Consider the following 19829-nt stretch of genomic DNA (forward strand, 5'->3'; position numbering starts at 1 on the left):
AGGAGAACTTGTAGATGGAGGGCTCGTTAAGGGGACGTACATTAAGACTGAGGTTGAGGGGTGAACTAGGGTTTGAGGAGAAAGTAGAACATTGAGAGTGGGGGTGAACAGGGGTTGAGGAGCAAGTAAAACATTGAAAGGAGTTCATAAACACTTTAGGAGCCAGGGGATGCGCACGCATGATTGGGGTTGTTATGGACAGGTTGGCCTTGGTCAAACTGTGGGAAGAACCTTCTAGAAACTTCTAGAAGGTTGTTAAATAGTATCAGGCAGGGCGGGGGATTGTTCTTCATATCTGTCTATATAATGGGAGGTCTAGAGAAATGTGATTGCTTTTTGTATCTTCCATGTACCACTGGTATCGTAATGAATAAATCATCAAGCCACCTTGACTTTGAAAGATATTCCGTCTCTGACTATCTTTTAGTTTTTTCCTTCTAAAGAGCAAACTTCAATCCATAACATGAGCTTCTTGGGGAATTCATTGCACTCCAGGATCTTCTTTATCTGTGGTCTGACGAAGACACCAGCTTTGACCTTTGCCTCAGACAGCTTAAGGAAGAAGTCTTGAAGGTACTTGAAGGCTTGCCAACTCCATATCTAGGGCTCTGACAAATTGTTTCATGAGGCCCAATTGTATGTGCAGTGGTAGCATCAGCACCTTCCGGGTGTCCACTAGTGGCTTCCACTTGACGTTGTTCCTTCCCACAGAGAGCTCGGTCTGCTGTAGCCAGTCCCGCCTGTGGTAGTGCGCCTTGGTGTCCCTGCTGTCCCATAGGCTATAGATAGCAGGGTAACTTGGTAAAACCGCCTTGGAGACCCAATGTCACCATTTTGAAGTGTCCTATGACCTCCCAGCTGTACTCATCATACTTCAAGACGTCCAGCAAGGTCTTGATGTTGTTGTAATCCTCTTAGAGGTGCACCGTGTGAGAGAGGGGAAGAGACGGGTACTTGTTACCATTATGGAGCAGCACAGCTTTGAGGCTCCTGGATGAGCTGTCAATGAATAATTAATTAACTTTGAAAGCCGCTACCAAGGACAGTTTAACGAGGACATGATGGGAGACTACATTTGGGGGCTGATTCAGGGCTTTCTGAGCTTTCACAAGGCCGAAAAAACTATGTCGAGCTAATTTATACTCTGGTGAAGAACTACGGCACAATGGGCTGTGGGATGTCCCTCAAAGTCCATATCCTTGATGCTCATCTTGATCATTTCAAGGAGAACATGGGAGTATGCTCGGAGGAGCAAGGCGAGAACTTCCACCAGGATATACTGGACGTTGAACACCGCTTCCAAGGGCAGTATAACGACAACATGTTGGAAGACTACATTTGGGGGCTGATTCGTGATTTACAGTATAATCGTAAATCTCGAAAAACAACTCACTTCTAAATATTTTGTAGTCATTTTTGTATTGCTTTACTATAAATACATGTTAATTTTGATTAATATGTTGTTGTTTTCTGACTTTATGTGAACGAAAAGACACATTTGCGTTTCGTTTTCTCATTGGAAATAGGTAAATATAAAAATATCACTGTCCTGGTCACAAAAGAAAGGTTTGTGGGGAATAACAGCCATTTTCTATACTTTTGAGGCATAAGCAATTAGGAAATAACATTTACTACCCAAGAACCCCAAAAAAAAAAAAAAAATGTGTTACACGGTATAAACATTATACATGTAATTGATTATCCATTTGAATAAATGCAATTTAAATTCTCTTCAAAAAAGAGCATCGTTGTCAACTGGAGCATCGTTGGTTACTTCACAATTTAAACAGAATGTGGGAGAAAATCTAGTCATATTTAATTTAGGATTGAATGGATTTGCAAAAGTATTTGCCTCCATTCAAATCAAATGAATGGAATACATTTAGTCAAAGTTGCAAAGTTTTAGCCTCCCCCCTTCATTTTACATATACCGTATTTCTTCGATTAAACGCTGCTGCGTTTATTACACAATGATCATTTTTGGTGCGGCATTTATTCGGGGGCGGCGTTAATTCGAGGGTATGGCGTGAAATTAGTGCCAGGAGAGGGAGCTCTGTAAAAACGATCTGTAACTTGCAAAAACGATTTGTGTACTTGCAAAACCGATTTGTAACTTGCAAAAAAGATCCGTAACTAGTAAAAATGATTTGTAACTTGCAAAAAAGATTTGTAACTTGCAAAAATGATTTGTGTCTCTGTAGAAAATGACTTGTGTACTTGCAAAAAAAGATTTGTGTCTCTGTAGAAGGAGGCGAAACCCAATTCAAGTCAAAAGTCAAACATAATACCACAATATATTCATATTTGACACGTTTTTATAAGAGTACATCCAGGCGTTTTCTAAAAGGGCCTTTTGGAGACTCCAAAAGGACCCTTTGTAACCAAGGTCAAATACTTAGGATAAAAAGGTATTATTTTTCATAATTGTTATCTCTAATGAAAGGTGGTACTTAGAACTATCATATATTATAGCTAAATCCCCCATTAGTATTGCTGAAACACAAAAACTGAAGCATGAACACATTGGAGTGCCTTATCTGATTCAGAAGTATTGACGCACAGAGAACACTGCTTGTGTCATCAGTTTTACGCCCGGGACATTTATTTTGAAGGCTCCACAGATACCTAGCATGTTGGTATTAGCATTTGCAGCATTTCCTTAGCTACAAGGCTAACAAGATCATTTCAGAGCCAGTCAAAGCCAGTTTGAGAAATTTGTTTAGAACGAGTGGGGTGGCACCTAGTTGGCTGTAGAGGGCTGTCAACCGGACCGGGCATGGAAGCTCCTATTGGGCCAAACAAGGTGTCAATCGAAAGGGCAGAGTGTAGCGGATTTCGGGCCCGGACCGAAATCAGGTTAAAGATCCTGTAGAGTAAATTCCATGTTTTGCTTCTAAGTACATTATATACGTGTGAAATTAGTTCCTGAAAGCATGTGCAAAGCGCTAAAACTTTGTTGCACTGAAATGTGGAGTTAGACTGAAGAACAGTTTCTCTTCTGTTTTCAGTTCAGGTTTTAATGCCCCATCTACGTCAGATCACTGAATGGCTCCTCCTGCTGTACTGTTATTGTAGCTTACATCAGCTAGCTAGCTAGCTTCAGGATGTCTCCCACCACCCGCAACTGCATCTTCCCTGGATGCAAGAACTCATGCAAGAACTCAACGCCATTTAAGTTCCCTGTTGAAAAATAGGAGGATAAATTTTGTGAAGAGCCACGCTCATGGAAAGATTCGGATAAACTACATACATTTTACATTTACATTTAGTCATTTAGCAGACGCTCTTATCCAGAGCGACTTACAGTAAGTACAGGGACATACCCCCGAGGCAAGTAGGGTGAAGTGCCTTGCCCAAGGACACAACGTCAGTTGGCATGACCGGGAATCGAACTGGCGACCTTCGGATTACTAGCCCGACTCCCTCACCGCTCAGCCACCTGACTCCCAACAGAGGCGCCTCTGTGCCACTGACCATTTCACGGCGGACAGTTTTAACATGGACAAGAAACAGACGGGGTTCACCAACACACGGCTTCTCTTGCAGCGCGGAGCCGTACCGAGCATCGCCCCCCGGGCCGTTCATCCTCCGGTCGCAGCTGGACCATCCACCGCCACCAGCAGTTCATCACTCAGTTCTGTGTGCTTGTTATAATTATACTAGATAACTTTTCCAGAGGTATCTCTGCTATAATTAGTGCAAACCGCTAACTTGATATTAGGCTACTCGGTGTAGAATGATGGTATTTTGGCGAAATGGTAGCTAATGTGCTAGAAGTAGTTGGAGAGCTCACTTTCTGCTGTCTCTGCTATAAATGTTTACTCCTGTGTTACAGCTCAGGGGAATATTTCATTTATATGCATCTGTATGTTTCACTCATTCAACAAATACATTCTAATTCTATACTGTTTTGTTCGGCTTGACGTAGCGTCCATTATGTGAGTCGTAGGTGGCTTACTTGAGAGAGGCGGCTCCTTCCAGCGAGGGGGATGAGCTTCACCTCCTTCAGGCGACACGCGCCCCCAGTCTCGAACAGAGAAGGCTGCTGATTTTCTTACGATTTCAAAGCCTAATTTAACATACGTGTCTGTGTTTTTTTTCATTTGAATTTGGATGGGTAGTTAATAACACATTATACTGTGGTGTGGTGAACTTGAAACTCGTTTTTAATTCCACTTTACAGGATCTTTAAGTGACTATTTGGTAAGAGTACAGTGCCTTTGAAGGCCTTTTGGAACGCTTATGAGTGAGAGTCGACAAGCAAACAGCAAGCGAAGCACGGACAATTTAATGCTCCGATAAAAGTTTAAGGTTGTTATAGCGGATGTTTGCGATCTAAGGAAACCTGTATTCCCTTGTGTACAGCATGCAGCCAACGAGGTATGTTGTTTTGTGTCTGTATTTTCTTCTTTGGTAAACGTTATTGTATGTTCATATTAACCTAATGTGGTCTTTATTTCCTCGTTATACTGTGGGTTTAGTTTTCACGGTGGATTTGGAGAAGAAGCTTCAAATAAACCTGTAGCAAGAAAGCCACTTGTGTCTGCCAGTGCTTCGAGGGAATTATAATACACTTGTGATTTACTTGTGTAATAAATACTGTGTTTTAATGTAACCAATTAAATAACCGTTTTCTGATTGTTTTGGTGCGGCGTTTAATCGAGGGAGGCGTTTATTACACAATGTTCATTTTTGGTGCAGCGTTTATTCAAGGGCGGCGTTTATGCGAAGAAATACGGTAAGTCAAGTACTTGGCTTTATATTTCTTGCATGTACTGACTTCCTCAAGTCTGGCTCATCAGCTTCACCCATCTCTTGCCATTTTATTAGCTGGCCCTCCTCCAAGCTAATACTACAAACACTTTGCATTTCAATATGTCTATGAGAAATCAGCTGTAGACCAGAGTCTGCACTTATTTCTCTGGGATAGTATGGAATACATTGTTGACTACATGATAGCAAGTCATCAAGTCTGGGGTAATATACTTAACAAATTTAGAAATGTGTCAGATGTTTGAAAAAGGAGGAATACTACTGCAATGGATTGTAGATAAAATGAACAAATGTCCCTTCCCTACTTGACAATGCCACAATTTTATCAAATATGATCTTTAATACACAATCTTACCTGTGTGGCAGTTCCATGCCAAAACCTCTTTCTGTCCTTTACTTTTGACGTAAAACACTGTGTCACCATCTTTAGTGAGGGTGAGGTGAGGGCATCCTGCAGGAATGCAAGCTCTGGGTTTGTGTTTCCTGTTGTACTGTAGCTGCCATAGCCTGAGATAGTCAGTACCATTTGAGGCTGAGATAGCTGTGCCCTCAAACAATATAAGTGTATTGATAGGACCTTCCATGCCATGCAAGGAGTCCAGAAGGATGCCGGTTGTTATAGACCAAACCTATCCAATACAAGGCAGAGACAGAAGACATGTTTAACCCATCCTGTCCATTCATATTAAATATACAGTGAGGGAAAAAATTATTAGATCACCTGCTGATTTTGCACGTTTTCCCACAGACAAAGAAATGATCAGTCTATAATTTTAATGGTAGGTTTATTGTGAGGCTTATCTTCCGCCCCTTTGCATTTAAAATGAAATGCGCATTTCATTTTAAATGCAAAGGCCACATAAGCCATTTGGTAGAGCTGTCCTCATTGAACTGCAGTGTTTTATGCTTTATAAAACATTGTATTTTCCTGAACATTTTTAAATGGCCCTAAAACGTAACCTGTAAAGGTTTATGCCTGGTGTTGAGCTGTAGAATGGTGCTGGCAGCCTGGCACAACCAAAACACACACACTTCTCTGACCCTCTAACTGATCATGAGTCAGGGAGTCAGGTGGCTGAGCAGTGAGGGAGTCGGGCTAGTAATCAGAAGGTTGCCAGTTCGTTTCCCGGCTGTGCCAAATGACGTTGTGTCCTTGGGCAAGGTATTTCACCCTACTTGCCTTGGGGGAATGTCCCTGTACTTACTGTAAGTCGCTCTGGATAAGAGCGTCTGCTAAATGACTAAATGTTAATCATGCGCTTGCTTCAATGAACATGACTGAGAACAGGCCATATGTTAACAATAACATAACTGTTAACATAAATGTTAATATCACTTAAATATTGCAGGTTAAACACCACTGTTGATTAATGGGTACATGAAGCACTCAAGATATGTATATAATTTAAAATATCTCCAAATGGTGTTAAAGACCAGTTTTTGTCGTTTTTGGTGTTAGCGTTAGCATAATAGCACAATTCGGTGATGACGTCACGTTGGGGAGACGTGGAGGAGACTAGCCTCAGACTAGTACTAGAACTGTGGCGACTGACTGGGCTGAGGTGGCAAGAACCACTAATATGTATGATGGCCCGCAGCCGTATAATTTCGAACCAAGTAGACGTGAGAGGGCAAATGAGGAATTGCCAAGACCTGATGGCAGTCAAAGCCAATTAAATGGATGGTCCGAGGAGAATGAGTGGAGAGTTGGGGAAGTGTCCTGGTGAGTTGCTATCATTTAGCAACGCAGCAACGAGCGCTGGAGCTAGTCTACGAACAGCAGTGCACATATACACAGATTTTTTTTACTGTCAGTGAATAGCACCGAGTAAAAGTCAACGTTTTCTTTATATCTAGTGAAAGTGATCATTCAGGGCCTGACATTAACGTTTCACTTTTCCATGCACTTAAGTCACATCCGGGTAAAGATTGTGCCTTTGACCAACGAAGATGAGCTGTAATATTATACAAATGATAAAAATTGAGGTGTTATTAAAATGTGTATTTGTTACATAAAACATTTACACAATTTCTGTAGAATGAACACTTTCTGTTATGTAGCCTACTGTATTGCAGCTTTGTCCCAAGATCTCTACAGGCCGTGCAGCTAATTTAATGGTCAACACTTGAACCGGGGGCTTATTACTTGAAAGAGGAATTAATTACTGCATCGTCTCAGTTACACTATCAGGGCTTGGAAATACTGCTAAACTAGACTTGCTAAAGTAGGCAAATCAGTCAATCAAACAGCTGCATGACCCAGTGAAATGTTATATACAGCTAGCAAACTAACGTTAGCTAGCATCGCTAACGACCTTGGCTAACTCAACTTCGGTAAGCTCTCCTTAGTATTTGCAAGCTGGCCAGTGCAAGTAACATGGCTTTTTATTTTGTTTGAGTTTTAACTTGTCCAGTGAAAAAATAAAATCCACTTTGTTAGCTCTAGTTCAGATAAGTAGACTAGTACTACCGGTAAACTTATCTAGATCTAGAAATAGAAGACATCAAGCTAGCTATGGGCTAGCTATGGGCTAACTTGCCAGTCCCACCTGTAAAATCCCCCCAAGATCATTCCTAATTAAATCTTTTCCCTGACGTTGTAAACACATTTCCGATTAGATGTCCCACGTTTTGATGGTACTAGCAGAGCCCATATTAGACATTCTCTGGTACTAGCCAAGTGTTTATTTCTAATCTATTTCAAGAGTCTCAAAGCTGGTTTGGTCTGTCGTCTCCCCAACGTGACGTCATGCAATGCATTGTGGGGGAAAGAAGAATCATTGCAAAAAAGTAGCAACTTTTTCGTATTATATTCTGTTTTGTGACACCCAACAACTCAAATACAATGGATAACAGTTCTAAATGTTTATTCCCAACAAGCAAACAGCGCAAATTTGTTGGAAAAATAAACCTGCAATATGGCCTTTAAGAGATGTCTATTTATTTATGTATTTATTCATTGATTTATTTAATTATGGCACATTTTGTCCTCCATACATGTATGAGGAGCAGGTGTCAAATACCCTATGTTAAAAAACTTTTGCAAACGAAGCATGAAACTTTCCACGTCATATTAGGAAAACAGCCCTTGCGGGAGGATCTTACATTTACATTTAGTAATTTAGCAGACGCTCTTATCCAGAGCGACTTACAGTAAGTACAGGGACATTCCCCCGAGGCAAGTAGGGTGAAGTGCCTTGCCCAAGGACACAACGTCAGTTGGCATGACCGAGAATCGAACTGGCAACCTTCGGATTACTAGCCCGATTCCCTCACCGCTCAGCCATCTGACTCCCAGTACCATCTTATCATAAAAGGAACACTGTCTGTTCCTTTTAGCCAGACAACTCTGGACCGCCATAGACTTGTCTCCTTGCTGCATGCTGCAAGAAATAAACTTTCTTGACTCAATCGACTCTGTGCACTCCTTGAGAAAGGATTTTCCTAACAACTTTGTCCTTCGAGCCAGATCTCAACAGCCTTTCCATCATCCAGACCAGGGACTGAAACCGTGCAGGGGGGAGTCTGGGACTCTCAAGGAGACCTCCGGCTGAATTGCCGTTATTTAGAGGCCAGTTCCTGACTTAGAATTTGACAGCACACTCTTGAAATGATGAAGATGGTTACATTTACATTTAGTCATTTAGCAGACGCTCTTATCCAGAGCGACTTACAGTAAGTACATGGACATTCCCCCGAGGCAAGTAGGGTGAAGTGCCTTGCCCAAAGACACAACGTCATTTTGCACGGCCGGGAATCGAACTGGCAATCTTCAGATTACTAGCCCGCTTCCCTCACCGCTCAGCCACCTGACTCTCATCCATCTTTTTAGTATATTCTATATTACTGGAAACCATATGTTAAGCTGTTGACTATTATTAATACTACAAACCGGTAGAAGATATTAAGCCCAAAGTGTAAAGATGCTTCTACTTTCACAAGCAAGAGGCCCCCAGCTATAAATCAAGTTGCACGTTTAAGACCCTGCGCCCACACACTTGTTTGTAGCTGCAGAGTTCAGGGCCAGTACCACTAGCCGTAATTTGGGAGAACTGTTGTTGTATTAAAAAAACACCAGTAATCTGAAACCCCAGGACAAGGGACCAATAATGTGAGGGTGCATAATGTATCTGTGACCAACTGTACTGTACCAAGAGCAAAATTGACACAAATAATAGGAAGAAAATATATAAGTGAATGTACGGAGAAAACTTGTCAGTCTGCTCCCGGGAACACACTAACTTGTTTGGATACTTTTGTCACCCTGTGTCCGAATAAACCTTTGCATCAAACTCTGAGTTCCAGTGCGTCTGTTTGGACTTAGGATCTAGCCCTTCACGACACGTAGAATCATTATTCAATTTTGGGACTTAGAATTATTTTTCACTTGTCAGGACTAACCCAGGACTTAGTATTTTTTCTTCACGTCAAGACGTGGAATATTTCACAACACAACTTACAAAACTTTTACACAACATTCCCCTGGGGGACTGAAAGGTGACGAGATCATAGAGTAACCTGTGGCACAATTTCATAGGACTAAAGGTAAGATTTTTTTTTTTTTTTTACTAAGACCTGTGAAATATCAGTGAAGTACAAAATGTTACATTTACTAAGACCTGTGAAATATCAGTGAAGTAAATATATATTTACTAAGACCTGTGAAATACCAATGCTATGTTTTGAGTTGTGTTGCTGGTGCGGGTGGCGTGGTGACGTCATAGCTCGCAAGTGTTTCACGTCTTGTTACATGTTTCAGTTGATGCTGCGAGATCATAACTGTTCATGCCTACGTAGCTTGTGGTTCATCAATAGTTTTTGGCCCCTTTGATAGCATCTTTGGTAAGATATTGTGGTTTTGAAATGTTGAGGTTTCACCAAAGACAAATATCTGAAAGTTGTTCTTTATGGAACGCCGAGTTAGTCAAAATTAATTAAATAAATAAATAGGTAAATAAATATATAAATACATACAGAAATAAATATGGCTATGAAATAAATTCTGAAATTAAAAAAAGATGGCAATAAATATATAAATATAGAATTATAGAATTATATTTACATTTAGTAATTTTTTTTTGTTGTCATTTTTTATTATAATTTTTAATTATATAGCTAAATCCATTTACCGACATCAATAAATAAATACATTAAGTGTTTCTACGTATTCTTATTATTATTGGGTGTGCTTTGCCTCTCTATCATATATATTTATTATTATTGTTTATTTTCCCACCACTAAATCTTCGTCAATATTTGGACTAAATAGACAACCTAGGTGTCAAAAGTTTCGTCTTGGTAGCGATTGAGTTGCTTGTATTTTTATTTACGTTCCGTTGCATGGTTTAGGCTCAAGTTAAGTTTTTGTGGCGAAAAGTGAAGCTAACGGTGGCTAGTTTGCTAGCCACAGTCACTGACGTTACTAACGTCACTACGTCACGCGTGACTACCTGTAGCAGAACATTCATTTCACGTCTGTTAACTTGGGGGATAGCTAGGCTAACTATAGCTTTACTGCAAGGCAGCTGCAGAAACGCCACAAGCAAAGAGGCCAGGGTGATAACTATTTACTCATTTTACTTTGTGATGTGAAACACAATTGTGAAATGTAATGTACAATATTAGCTGATATTATTAAGGAAGTAGGCCCACATCTACTTTCGGAAACGGTAGTCTACTATTTCACTGAAGCATTAGCATGACATTAGCCGCTGTTGCCCGGGCAACACATACTACAGTGGTCTATGATGCATCTGTTTTCAATCGTTAAAATAAACATTCCTCACAAATACATTTTCGTTGTAGGATTTATTATGACATTACATTACAAGTAAACGATTTGTTGGTGAAATTATCATTACCTGTGGTTTCAAACCAGTGTTGCTCACTGCAACGCTGTAGCCTACTACAAAAACATCTACACAGCTGTTTAGGAAGTCAAACGGCGACAGAACATGTTCGGCACTCCCCTTACTTAAATCAAAAGTCTTTAAATAGGTGAAACTATCTGACTACTAACCTGAACTCCATTGCCACAGCCTAAACTTTGTCAATCTGTTCATGAAAATAATTAATTTCAGCCTAAACCGTACAACGGAACGTTACATCGAATTCAACAAACGCAATTGCTACCAAGACGAACACAGCAGTAGTTTAGTACTGTACTGTAGTAGTAGAATTTACCGGGGCAGCTTCTCCACACAGGGCTATATCACATTTTGCGTTGTTACTGACAACGATCGCTACCAGTGAGCTTTTTATGAATGAGCGATTTTCCACTAAATAAATGTCAAGCTTATTTACGTTTTTGGGGGCATATTTTCAGTTAGCAGATGGTACTGTTCGCGATTCCATCTTCTACTGCCGGTAACGTCGTAGAATAATCTTCAAAGGGGGTTCTTTATTAATGAATGAATGCAATATGAGTAGGCTAAATGCCTGAAAATATCACGAGAAGGGAAAACTTAAAAGGACGTTTAAGTCATAGAGATTAGGTCAATTTTTACACCGGTCTGCCAAATGTATTCGTTTTGATTCAGCTATGAGGCTGCCTCTTGCAGGGGAAATGAGAAGACATCATATTTCATCCTACACTTCACTCGTATTTTGAGTTGCAAAAAAAAGATGCTTTTAAATCTATGTAATCTTTATAAATAATAAGTAGGCCCTATGCATTTTTATATAAAATATACAGAAATATCAGTTGTAAAAATGTCATTCAACAAAATGACAACAACGCCACTTGTAACGCGTGTAAAAAGTCTATTTCGTCGAAGGGAGGAAATGCTACAAATATGAAGAAGCATTTGAACACACAGCATGGAATGAAGTTACTGGAATGTCATGTGTTCGATGCTCGCACTTGATAAAGGTGAGCTAAACTCCTCAAAAGTGATCACAACCACTTGTCACTGTGTGAAGCAATTTGCCTTTATTGTGTGTAGTCGATCAAGTTATCTTCTGTCCCGTCGTTTGAAGCATACATTTTTGCTCCGACATTCGTCTCCCATTATTGATCACTTCACGTTAATTATCGGAGGGCGTGTGTTATCAACAAACATTCGCGTTGTCGTGTTAACCCAATATTAGCTAAACTGCCGTAAAATAGTCGTGTCAGAGATCACATGCTGGCCTTACAGATCAAATTGATCAGCATGGCTTGTCAGGATATATTATTTTGGCACACATTGTAGATTTTGTAGAGGTACTTGGGTGGAAAAGTGCTCTACAGAACATAGATATTGAAGTCTAAAATAGTTTGAGACTTATCGAGCACTGTGGATTCAGCTATTTATATGATGCTATATTTATATATTTATTGCCATCTTTTTTAATTTCAGGGTTTATTTCATAGCCATATTTATTTATGTATTTATCTATTTATTTACTGATCTATTTATTTATTTAATTGTGACTAACTCGGCGTTCCATAGTTCTTATGTCCCGTATCTATATGTGTTTAATATTAGCGAAGCTTCCTGTGTCCGTTTTACACCAGTAGCGGAGCCAGAGGGGTATCCGGGGTGGCACTGGACACCCCTGACATTTACCTCGGGTGCCAATCAGATGATTTAATTCGCTACTGGAAATTTGATGCTGATTGACATCTCATTTGACCTCTTGTTGAAAGAAGCATTTATATTGCTGCGTTGCATTATTCAAACCGAAGAGACATGTTTGTTGCGAGATACAGAAGAATAAGAAGAACATACAGCAGAATAGAGAATATTTCCACAGCTCCACAAGCTCTTTTCGCGATTGAAAAAGGCATAATAATTGAAGTAAATTTTAAGGTTTGTATTGGGTTTAGGTTTCCAGAATTATTTTTATGAATGTTGATTAGCCTAGCTGTGTAAGTTAATGTTAGAACTTCGACTCCAATAACAGACAAACTGAGACAGTCAGTAGGCTACCGTAATTTTCGGAAAATAAGCCGCAGCTTGTACTCCAATTTTACAGTTTTCTTGTGCTTGTGCGTCTTATATTTCGAAGCGGTTTATAATCCGGTTTTAGAACAAAAAAGTGGCTTTGTCTCGATCTCTACAGACCGTGCAGCCAATTTAATGCTCAACACTTGAACGGGGGCTTATTACTTATTTAGGCTACTGTGTCGTCTCAGTTACACTATCAGGGCTTGGAAATACAGTGACTTGCTAAAGTAGGCAAATGGCTAGTAGAACATAACATTTCATAATAATTTGAGTTAATCAAACAGCTGCAAGACCCAGTGAAATGTTAGGCTAGCTAGCAAAATAACACTAGCATCGCTAACAACATTACTAATTCAACTTTGGTAGTGTAACCGAGCTCTTTAAGTTCGTTTTAGATATAATTGTATAGGATCGTGTGGACAATAAGACACAGACTCGGGTCTCTTTTCATAACTTGTATTTTACCGCTGCTCTTCTTGACATCGCCATTCGAACATGATTTCACGTAACGCCTGGGACACACTGCCTGCAATCGGCTGCGATCTGCTGCGCTGCGCCTGGAAGCGCTGCCTTTATTCTTTCGGCGCCCATGTTCTCAAATGGGACCGACCACACTGGCTGCGAAGCGCCGTGATCACCTGCGATCGGCAGCGATCGTTTCGGCAGCTGGTCTAATTTTTTCACGAGCCGCTTGCGAAATCGGCTGCAAGATGATGAAATACACCATATTAGTTGATATATGTGAATAAAAAAACATGTTATTAAGATTTTACTCCATTAATTGTAGACAACGGTGAACATTTGTTAAGTTGTAGACTTTAGAATTACACAATGTTGGTAACGAACGGCCTTTACATGTGGTTACCCTGATGAAAACGAATGAAAATAAACGGATTGATCTGTTGAGCTAGCATGCCCGTAGTTGTTTTGTTTGTTTGAGAGAAACGAGTTGTCACGCGTTGCACACAACACACACGCGTGCAGACATAGCCTACCGAGAAAGAACCCTCAAGTCGATTTCTAAAATCAGCATCAAATGAATTCTCGAAGTTGAAAAGTCCAGGGAGTTGTTGTATGACCCCCAGCAACAATTTTACAAGGACAACGTAGATAAGGATAAATGCTGGGATATAGCCAATGCCATGTTTATGTACCATGTCAGCGTAAAGGAAAGCTCAGAGTAGCAGTAGAAAGGCTTGGTGACCGGCGCGGAGAAATGCGCATCTGGTGTGAACAGCTTTTGCTCAGTCGTAGCCGATCGTGGCGTGGCGCTGCGCGTCCAGGTGCTTCGCAGCCAGTGTGTCCCAGGCGTAATGCTTTCAGCATCAAGCCTACGGCAACTCCCGAGGGACAAAACACCCTTGTCCGTTGTTACATAGAAAGGTCTGCTACAGTAGGCTATCCTCAGGATTTGCAAGCTAGCTAAACTTATACTATATCTAAAATAATTTTGTAGACATAACAATGGATTCTGCCACTAAATGAAATGAGTGACTTGGCTTTATTTCTGGACATACTATCCACAACCGAAGTGTGTTACACAATGCCGTAAGATCGCCTATACTCGTGCATTGCTCTTGGTACCAAGAATGCCCTGCGGCAAGCTGAAAAGCAACTAAATTAAGTGGATTAGTTTAGTTAAATAAGCATTGTTTGGATTTCTATTGTTGTGTTCGTTCTGTTTTGAAATGTGTAATGCTATGGTCTTTAGATAATTTGAGTGTTCACCCTGATTGGTTTTTTTGGGTGTGTAAATTCACTTTGTTTTGTAAATAAACTATGCACTGTGTTATTTCTGTAACACAGAAATGCAATCATAAATCCATGCTGCTTGAGCTTTTTTTCCTAAAAATATTTTGGATGTTCCAACACTTATAGACCCAGATTATACTGTATATATTGATGAAAACAGTGACCCAAGACTCTGGACTATGGACCCCCTGAAGTAGCCTTGGCCACCCCATGTATGAAACTCTAGTTCTGCCATGGGGGGGGGGGGGGGGGGGGGGGGGGGGGGTATTGCATATAAATAATACATTCTTTAGATGGCCACATATTAAAATTTGAAAATTAAGACACTTTCAGTCCTCCTCATGTGGTTTGGCATATTTTTCTGAAGACTGAATCTTTCCCAACAGTCGACGATTACCTATCAAGTAGGCATGAAAGTCCTTGCAGGTCATGTGTTTGAAATTGTACTGGGTGCACAGAATCCCCTTCAGTGATTCAACAGACAAGCGATTCCTCTCCTTGGTCCATTGGAATTGCATCAGTGAAAAAATTCTCTCGACATTTGTATTGTGAGCAGGTATTGCAAAAAAAAAACTGTGCCATCTTAAGCAGCTCTGAATGAAAATCTACACTTTTTGATCTTACCAAGAATTTGGTCCACCTTAGGTGTGCTTGTAGATCACTGAATTCTCCATCACTGTTACTCCTCTCAATTAATTTCTTGAGATTGGTGACCTGATCAAAGCACTTTGTATCATCGATTTCTACCCCTTTTTCAGCTAGGTGCATGATACAGCCCTCAACATCATTCCAGTCAGGCATCTCACTCCATCCACATGAAAGTGGAGAACTCTTCCATGGGTGCCATCCATCTCTCTAAATAACCAAGACACACACTGTACAGGCCCTGTACTTCAGCACTGAAATGGTCACACCTTTGACCAAATCCATCCTTCTGCTTTTGTGCCAGCATACCCTTGACTTTAAGAGGCATGAAGTTGTGTGTCTTGCGTTCCTGAAGCATGGTGTGGACCTTGTCTAGAATTTTCTTTACTTCCACAACTGAATTGTTCTCCATCTCCTGAATGTGCGCTTGAAATATACACATGAGTGAATGCATTTGCCAGAGGTAAATCTCACTGAACTCATCTTCAAAAAACTTCCTGAGCAGCATGGGTGGTTTTTCCTGTGACAAAAAGAAAGCTTTCAAAGCTGGATACATCTGTAGCAATCTCTCAATTCCTGGGAATAATAAAAGCCATCGTGTCTTGCTGTGAGAGAGGAGAGTTCTGTACTCAACTTCAGCAAACTCACAGGACTCCTTCAGACTCTCTGTGCGCACAGTGTAGATGTGGAAGTGTTGATAAATTTTAAAGATGATGTTCTCAATGTCAACATCCAGTGTGTCTGCTCCATGGTGAACACAATTGTTCAGTATGTGTGCTGGACAACCCACGCCAATTAGAGACTTGTTCTGCAAGGACTTTAAGTTTGCAAAAACATTCCTTCCTTCCCCGGGACGCCGGATTCCCCCAAAGTTTGTATTGCAGTTGTCACCTGTAAATGCAATACATTTCGAAAATATCCCTTTATTTTCCAGTGTTTCTTTGATGTATTCTGTAATATCCAGTCAGCTGATTCATTTGGGGTGCTTTTAATTTCAATTAATTTACTTTGCTGACCACCATTCTTCCAATCAAAATACTGAATGAGCAGAGGGAATAGTTTCTCAGCTCCATGATTGCTGCCATCAGTAGACACGCCACAGTACGGAATTTCTTCAAGTGCTTCCAGAGCAACTTCGACAGAATGTGGGGCTATCACAGCATTAACAATAGCTTCTGTCTTGGTGCGAGCATTTGACATTTTTTGAGCTGTCACCGAATCTGTGAAAACCTTTCTTACCAGATGTGCAGTCCATTGATCTGTAGCTGATCTGTAGGGTACCCTCTGCAGCCGTAACAGCAGTGTCTGTTTTGCTCACCAAATAGTCTGTCACTTTACTCGATGAGCTCTCTCCCCTTGCTGCAATTTTGTGTTTTGCAGAGTGCATGTGAGCTTCCAAATCACTGGCACATTTATTTGGCACTGACACAAAAGTGCCTGCTTTGCATGTCATGCACTCAGCTTCCGAAGCATCACGGCCGAGGCGAAAACATACATTTATTTTTTTTAGTTCATCCGTGAACTTGCATTTACGTTTCGGCATGGCTGCAGATGTCATGTGCTGTTGTAAACAATGCAACTAGTGGAGGCAGCAAGGTGTTCAGTGTTGCCAGATTGGAAATAGCGAAGTATCGTACCAAAGGCTCAAAAGGATCGTATCTGGAGGATAATTATTGTGCATCTGGCAACACTGAGAAGGCAGTCGACCAATGACAGTTGTCTCTACAGTCAGAGCTTGCGCAACAAGGTGGAATGTTAGGGAGATTCCCTTTCCAAAACTTGTAGGGCGTAATAACTCGTTTGTGAAAGACCCAGTGAAACACAAATATCGGACGAGGCAAAATCCCGGACGTTTTTGGAATCCCTGCCGGCTGCATTTTTTAGGTCTCGAAAAGAAGACATGTCCGGGTAAAAGAGGACGTCTGGTCACCCTAACATACAGACCATGACATATGGAAATATTCATAGTTTGAGAGTATAAAACAAAACAACATAAAATTGGTCACTGTACAAGGACTTGACGTGCTAATTGGGTGTGCTCAAGCCTCGGCGAGCACAACCATTGTTCTCTCACATAATATTATTATTATTCTTTTTCCACCCCTAAGGATTCCTCAATATTTGGACTCCATAGACAACGTCGGTGTCAAAAGGTTCGTCGTGTTAACGATTCCGTTGCTAGAATTGGGATTTACGTTCCGTTTGACGGTTTAGGCTTGAATTAAGTTTTGTGGCAAAAAGTGACTTGTGTGCACAAAGGGAACTCAGTGCTAGCCTAACGTCACAACGTCAGCACACGTTAGCAACGACGCATAGATACGACATGCATAGATGTGCTAGTAAGACTGTGCAGCAAGTATCGTGCCATACTAGCAGCATCATACATTTAAGCAAATCAAGACTTGAATGTACAGTAAGTAATGTCACATTAAATAATGTATTTAAACTCAAGCTTGTGTGGTGCGTTGCTGTCTTCAATGCCACAGCCTGAACTTTATGTCAAAATAAATGTTTTTCATTTCCGGCGCATTCAAACAATCCCCTCAGTGAAGTTTGGCTAGCAACAGCTGCTAGGCTAGCTTGCTTGTAGCACAATTTACCGGGGTCAGCTTCTCCACGCAGGGCTCTAAACTGAGACCAAATGGTCGCATTTGGCATTGTTACTGACAATGATCGCTTCCAGCAAACTTCTTTTGAATTAGCCATTTCCCCCTACATAAATGTCAAGCTTATTTATGTTTTTGCTGGCGTATTTTCAGTTAGCAGATGGTGTTGTTTGAAACGCGATTCCATCTGAAATACTGCCGGTGACAACGTTGTTAGAATAGCTTGTTTCAAAGGGGGTTCAACTTGGTGCAAAGGGGTTTCTTAATGAATTAATGCAATATGTGTAGGATAAATGCTTGAAAATATCACTAGGAGGGAATAAATTAAGGTGAAGTTTAAGTCATAGAGGTTAGGACCATTTTTACGCCGGATTGCCCAATAACTTTAGCCTGACGTTGTCATACTCATATTTCTAGTCAGAATATGAGTCTGATACCGCTCCGTTGGGCTGTGAGTATGGGGCGTGTTTCAACCGAACCCGGAAAAAAATGCCTCTTCACTCAATTGGATAGACCTACAACCAATCAGAGCAACGTAGTATGTTGTTTGTTGAAAAAAAATTCAACCCAAGCGCTCTTTGGTGATGTGGTTGATTATGTTACTGTTGATCATCTGTCCATCATCGTACAAAGCCCGCCCTGACAATTTGATTGGTCCGAACAGCTCTTGTTCGGACATAGTTTTTCCCCAACCGAGCGACCCCAGACCCAACTTCCCGACCAAATTATTTTGTGGGCGGGCTAAGTTTGGCTGGCCCCCAGGCTACAATATCTTCGTTTGATCCAACTTTTCAACTGAGGCTGCTTGTCACTATTCCCTCTTGCAGGGGAAATGAGAAGACAACCATTTCATTCTACACTTCACTTTCTCTATTTTGAATTATAAATGAGCAGCAACAAATGTATGCTTTTAAATCTATGCAATTTTAATAAATAATATCAGTATAATTTTTACAATATCAGTTGTAAAAATTAAAGTTAATAAACTTACCCATCTGCAACCGACGCAAGCAAGCACACCCTACAATTTCCCCAGAAATTGTACCCTCTCTAGTTTATATTGAAATTTGTTATTTCAAAGCTGCATACACTACTTTTAATCAAATCAAATAGTCAGAAAGATGAAAAGCGAGATGTAAGAAAACATAATTCCAATACTAACACGTATGATCTGGTCTTCTGAGCCAGTGAGTACCACTCTGCTATTCCTGGACGATTGAGCACACAGTACTGTGTCCTCATGTTGCAAACCAAAGAACTTCTCTATGGAGTCCATCTCTATGTTGAACATGTTCAATGTTTTATCACAACCTACAGACAGAGATGATTAGTAGAACACAATAAAAATGATAAAGACAGTGTAGATGCCAACTCATCTATGACCATTTCATCACTATCAATATTTTCTGATAGCATGTGTGAAGGAATGACATCTATACTGCTAATCAATGCCGCTACAACAATCACTATCCCATGTATATAAAATGTGTAATGCTTAATACTAAAACATATATCCAAATGTGATCAATTGTTATAATTAAGAACAGATGAACTTTTGCAACAGGATGCTTCTAGGTCTGTGGAGAGTAACCCATGTCATGTTGAATGTAACTTTTGGTGTGAGAAGGAATGCTGAAGGTCAGCACATTGACTGGGGAGGCTAAATGGTGGTGCCCAGAGATGGGTGTGAGCACAATGGGCCCCTCAGCTCTTTTGAGTAAAAAGTGAGATAAGGAGACACATTGGATGTGGAGGATGTAACTCCTCTGGCAGTTGGACGTCATCAGACCAACTGGTCTGTCCCCCCACTGGACATTGTGTCCTCCCATTGGATATTCTGCCCACCTTTGGATGCCCCCTTCCCTTGGACATCATCTGCCCCCCTTTCCCTGACATCATCAGATCCTTGGACTGCCCACCCTGGGTGACCACGAGTGCCCTTGACACTTGATAGGATGACCACATTCCTTCCCCATTGTCTTCTGACCAATCATCTAACAAACACCTCTCTCTCATGAGAGGTACAAGACCTGTCTCCCCGGGACAGGTAAACAGAATTTGGACTGGGCAGAACTCTCTTTCTCTCTGTCAAGACTATTCTCACAAAGGCCTTTGTCTACTC

The 19829-nt window shown here is 40.8% G+C and overlaps 1 protein-coding gene across 1 annotated transcript in view; it reads right to left on the bottom strand.

The window, feature by feature from the left end:
• The window catches only part of nwd1 (NACHT and WD repeat domain containing 1), a 110601-nt gene that overhangs the window by 21827 nt on the left and 68945 nt on the right, over positions 1-19829 (bottom strand). The window contains exons 14-15 of the mRNA XM_067230666.1: positions 18870-19018; positions 5129-5402 (exon numbers count right to left, since the gene is read on the bottom strand). Coding sequence (XP_067086767.1) covers positions 5129-5402; positions 18870-19018 — 423 coding nt within the window. The remainder of the gene's footprint in view (positions 1-5128; positions 5403-18869; positions 19019-19829) is intronic.

Source organism: Osmerus mordax, chromosome 27 (genome assembly GCF_038355195.1).
Source record: "Osmerus mordax isolate fOsmMor3 chromosome 27, fOsmMor3.pri, whole genome shotgun sequence".
NCBI classification, from domain to species: Eukaryota; Metazoa; Chordata; class Actinopteri; order Osmeriformes; family Osmeridae; genus Osmerus; species Osmerus mordax.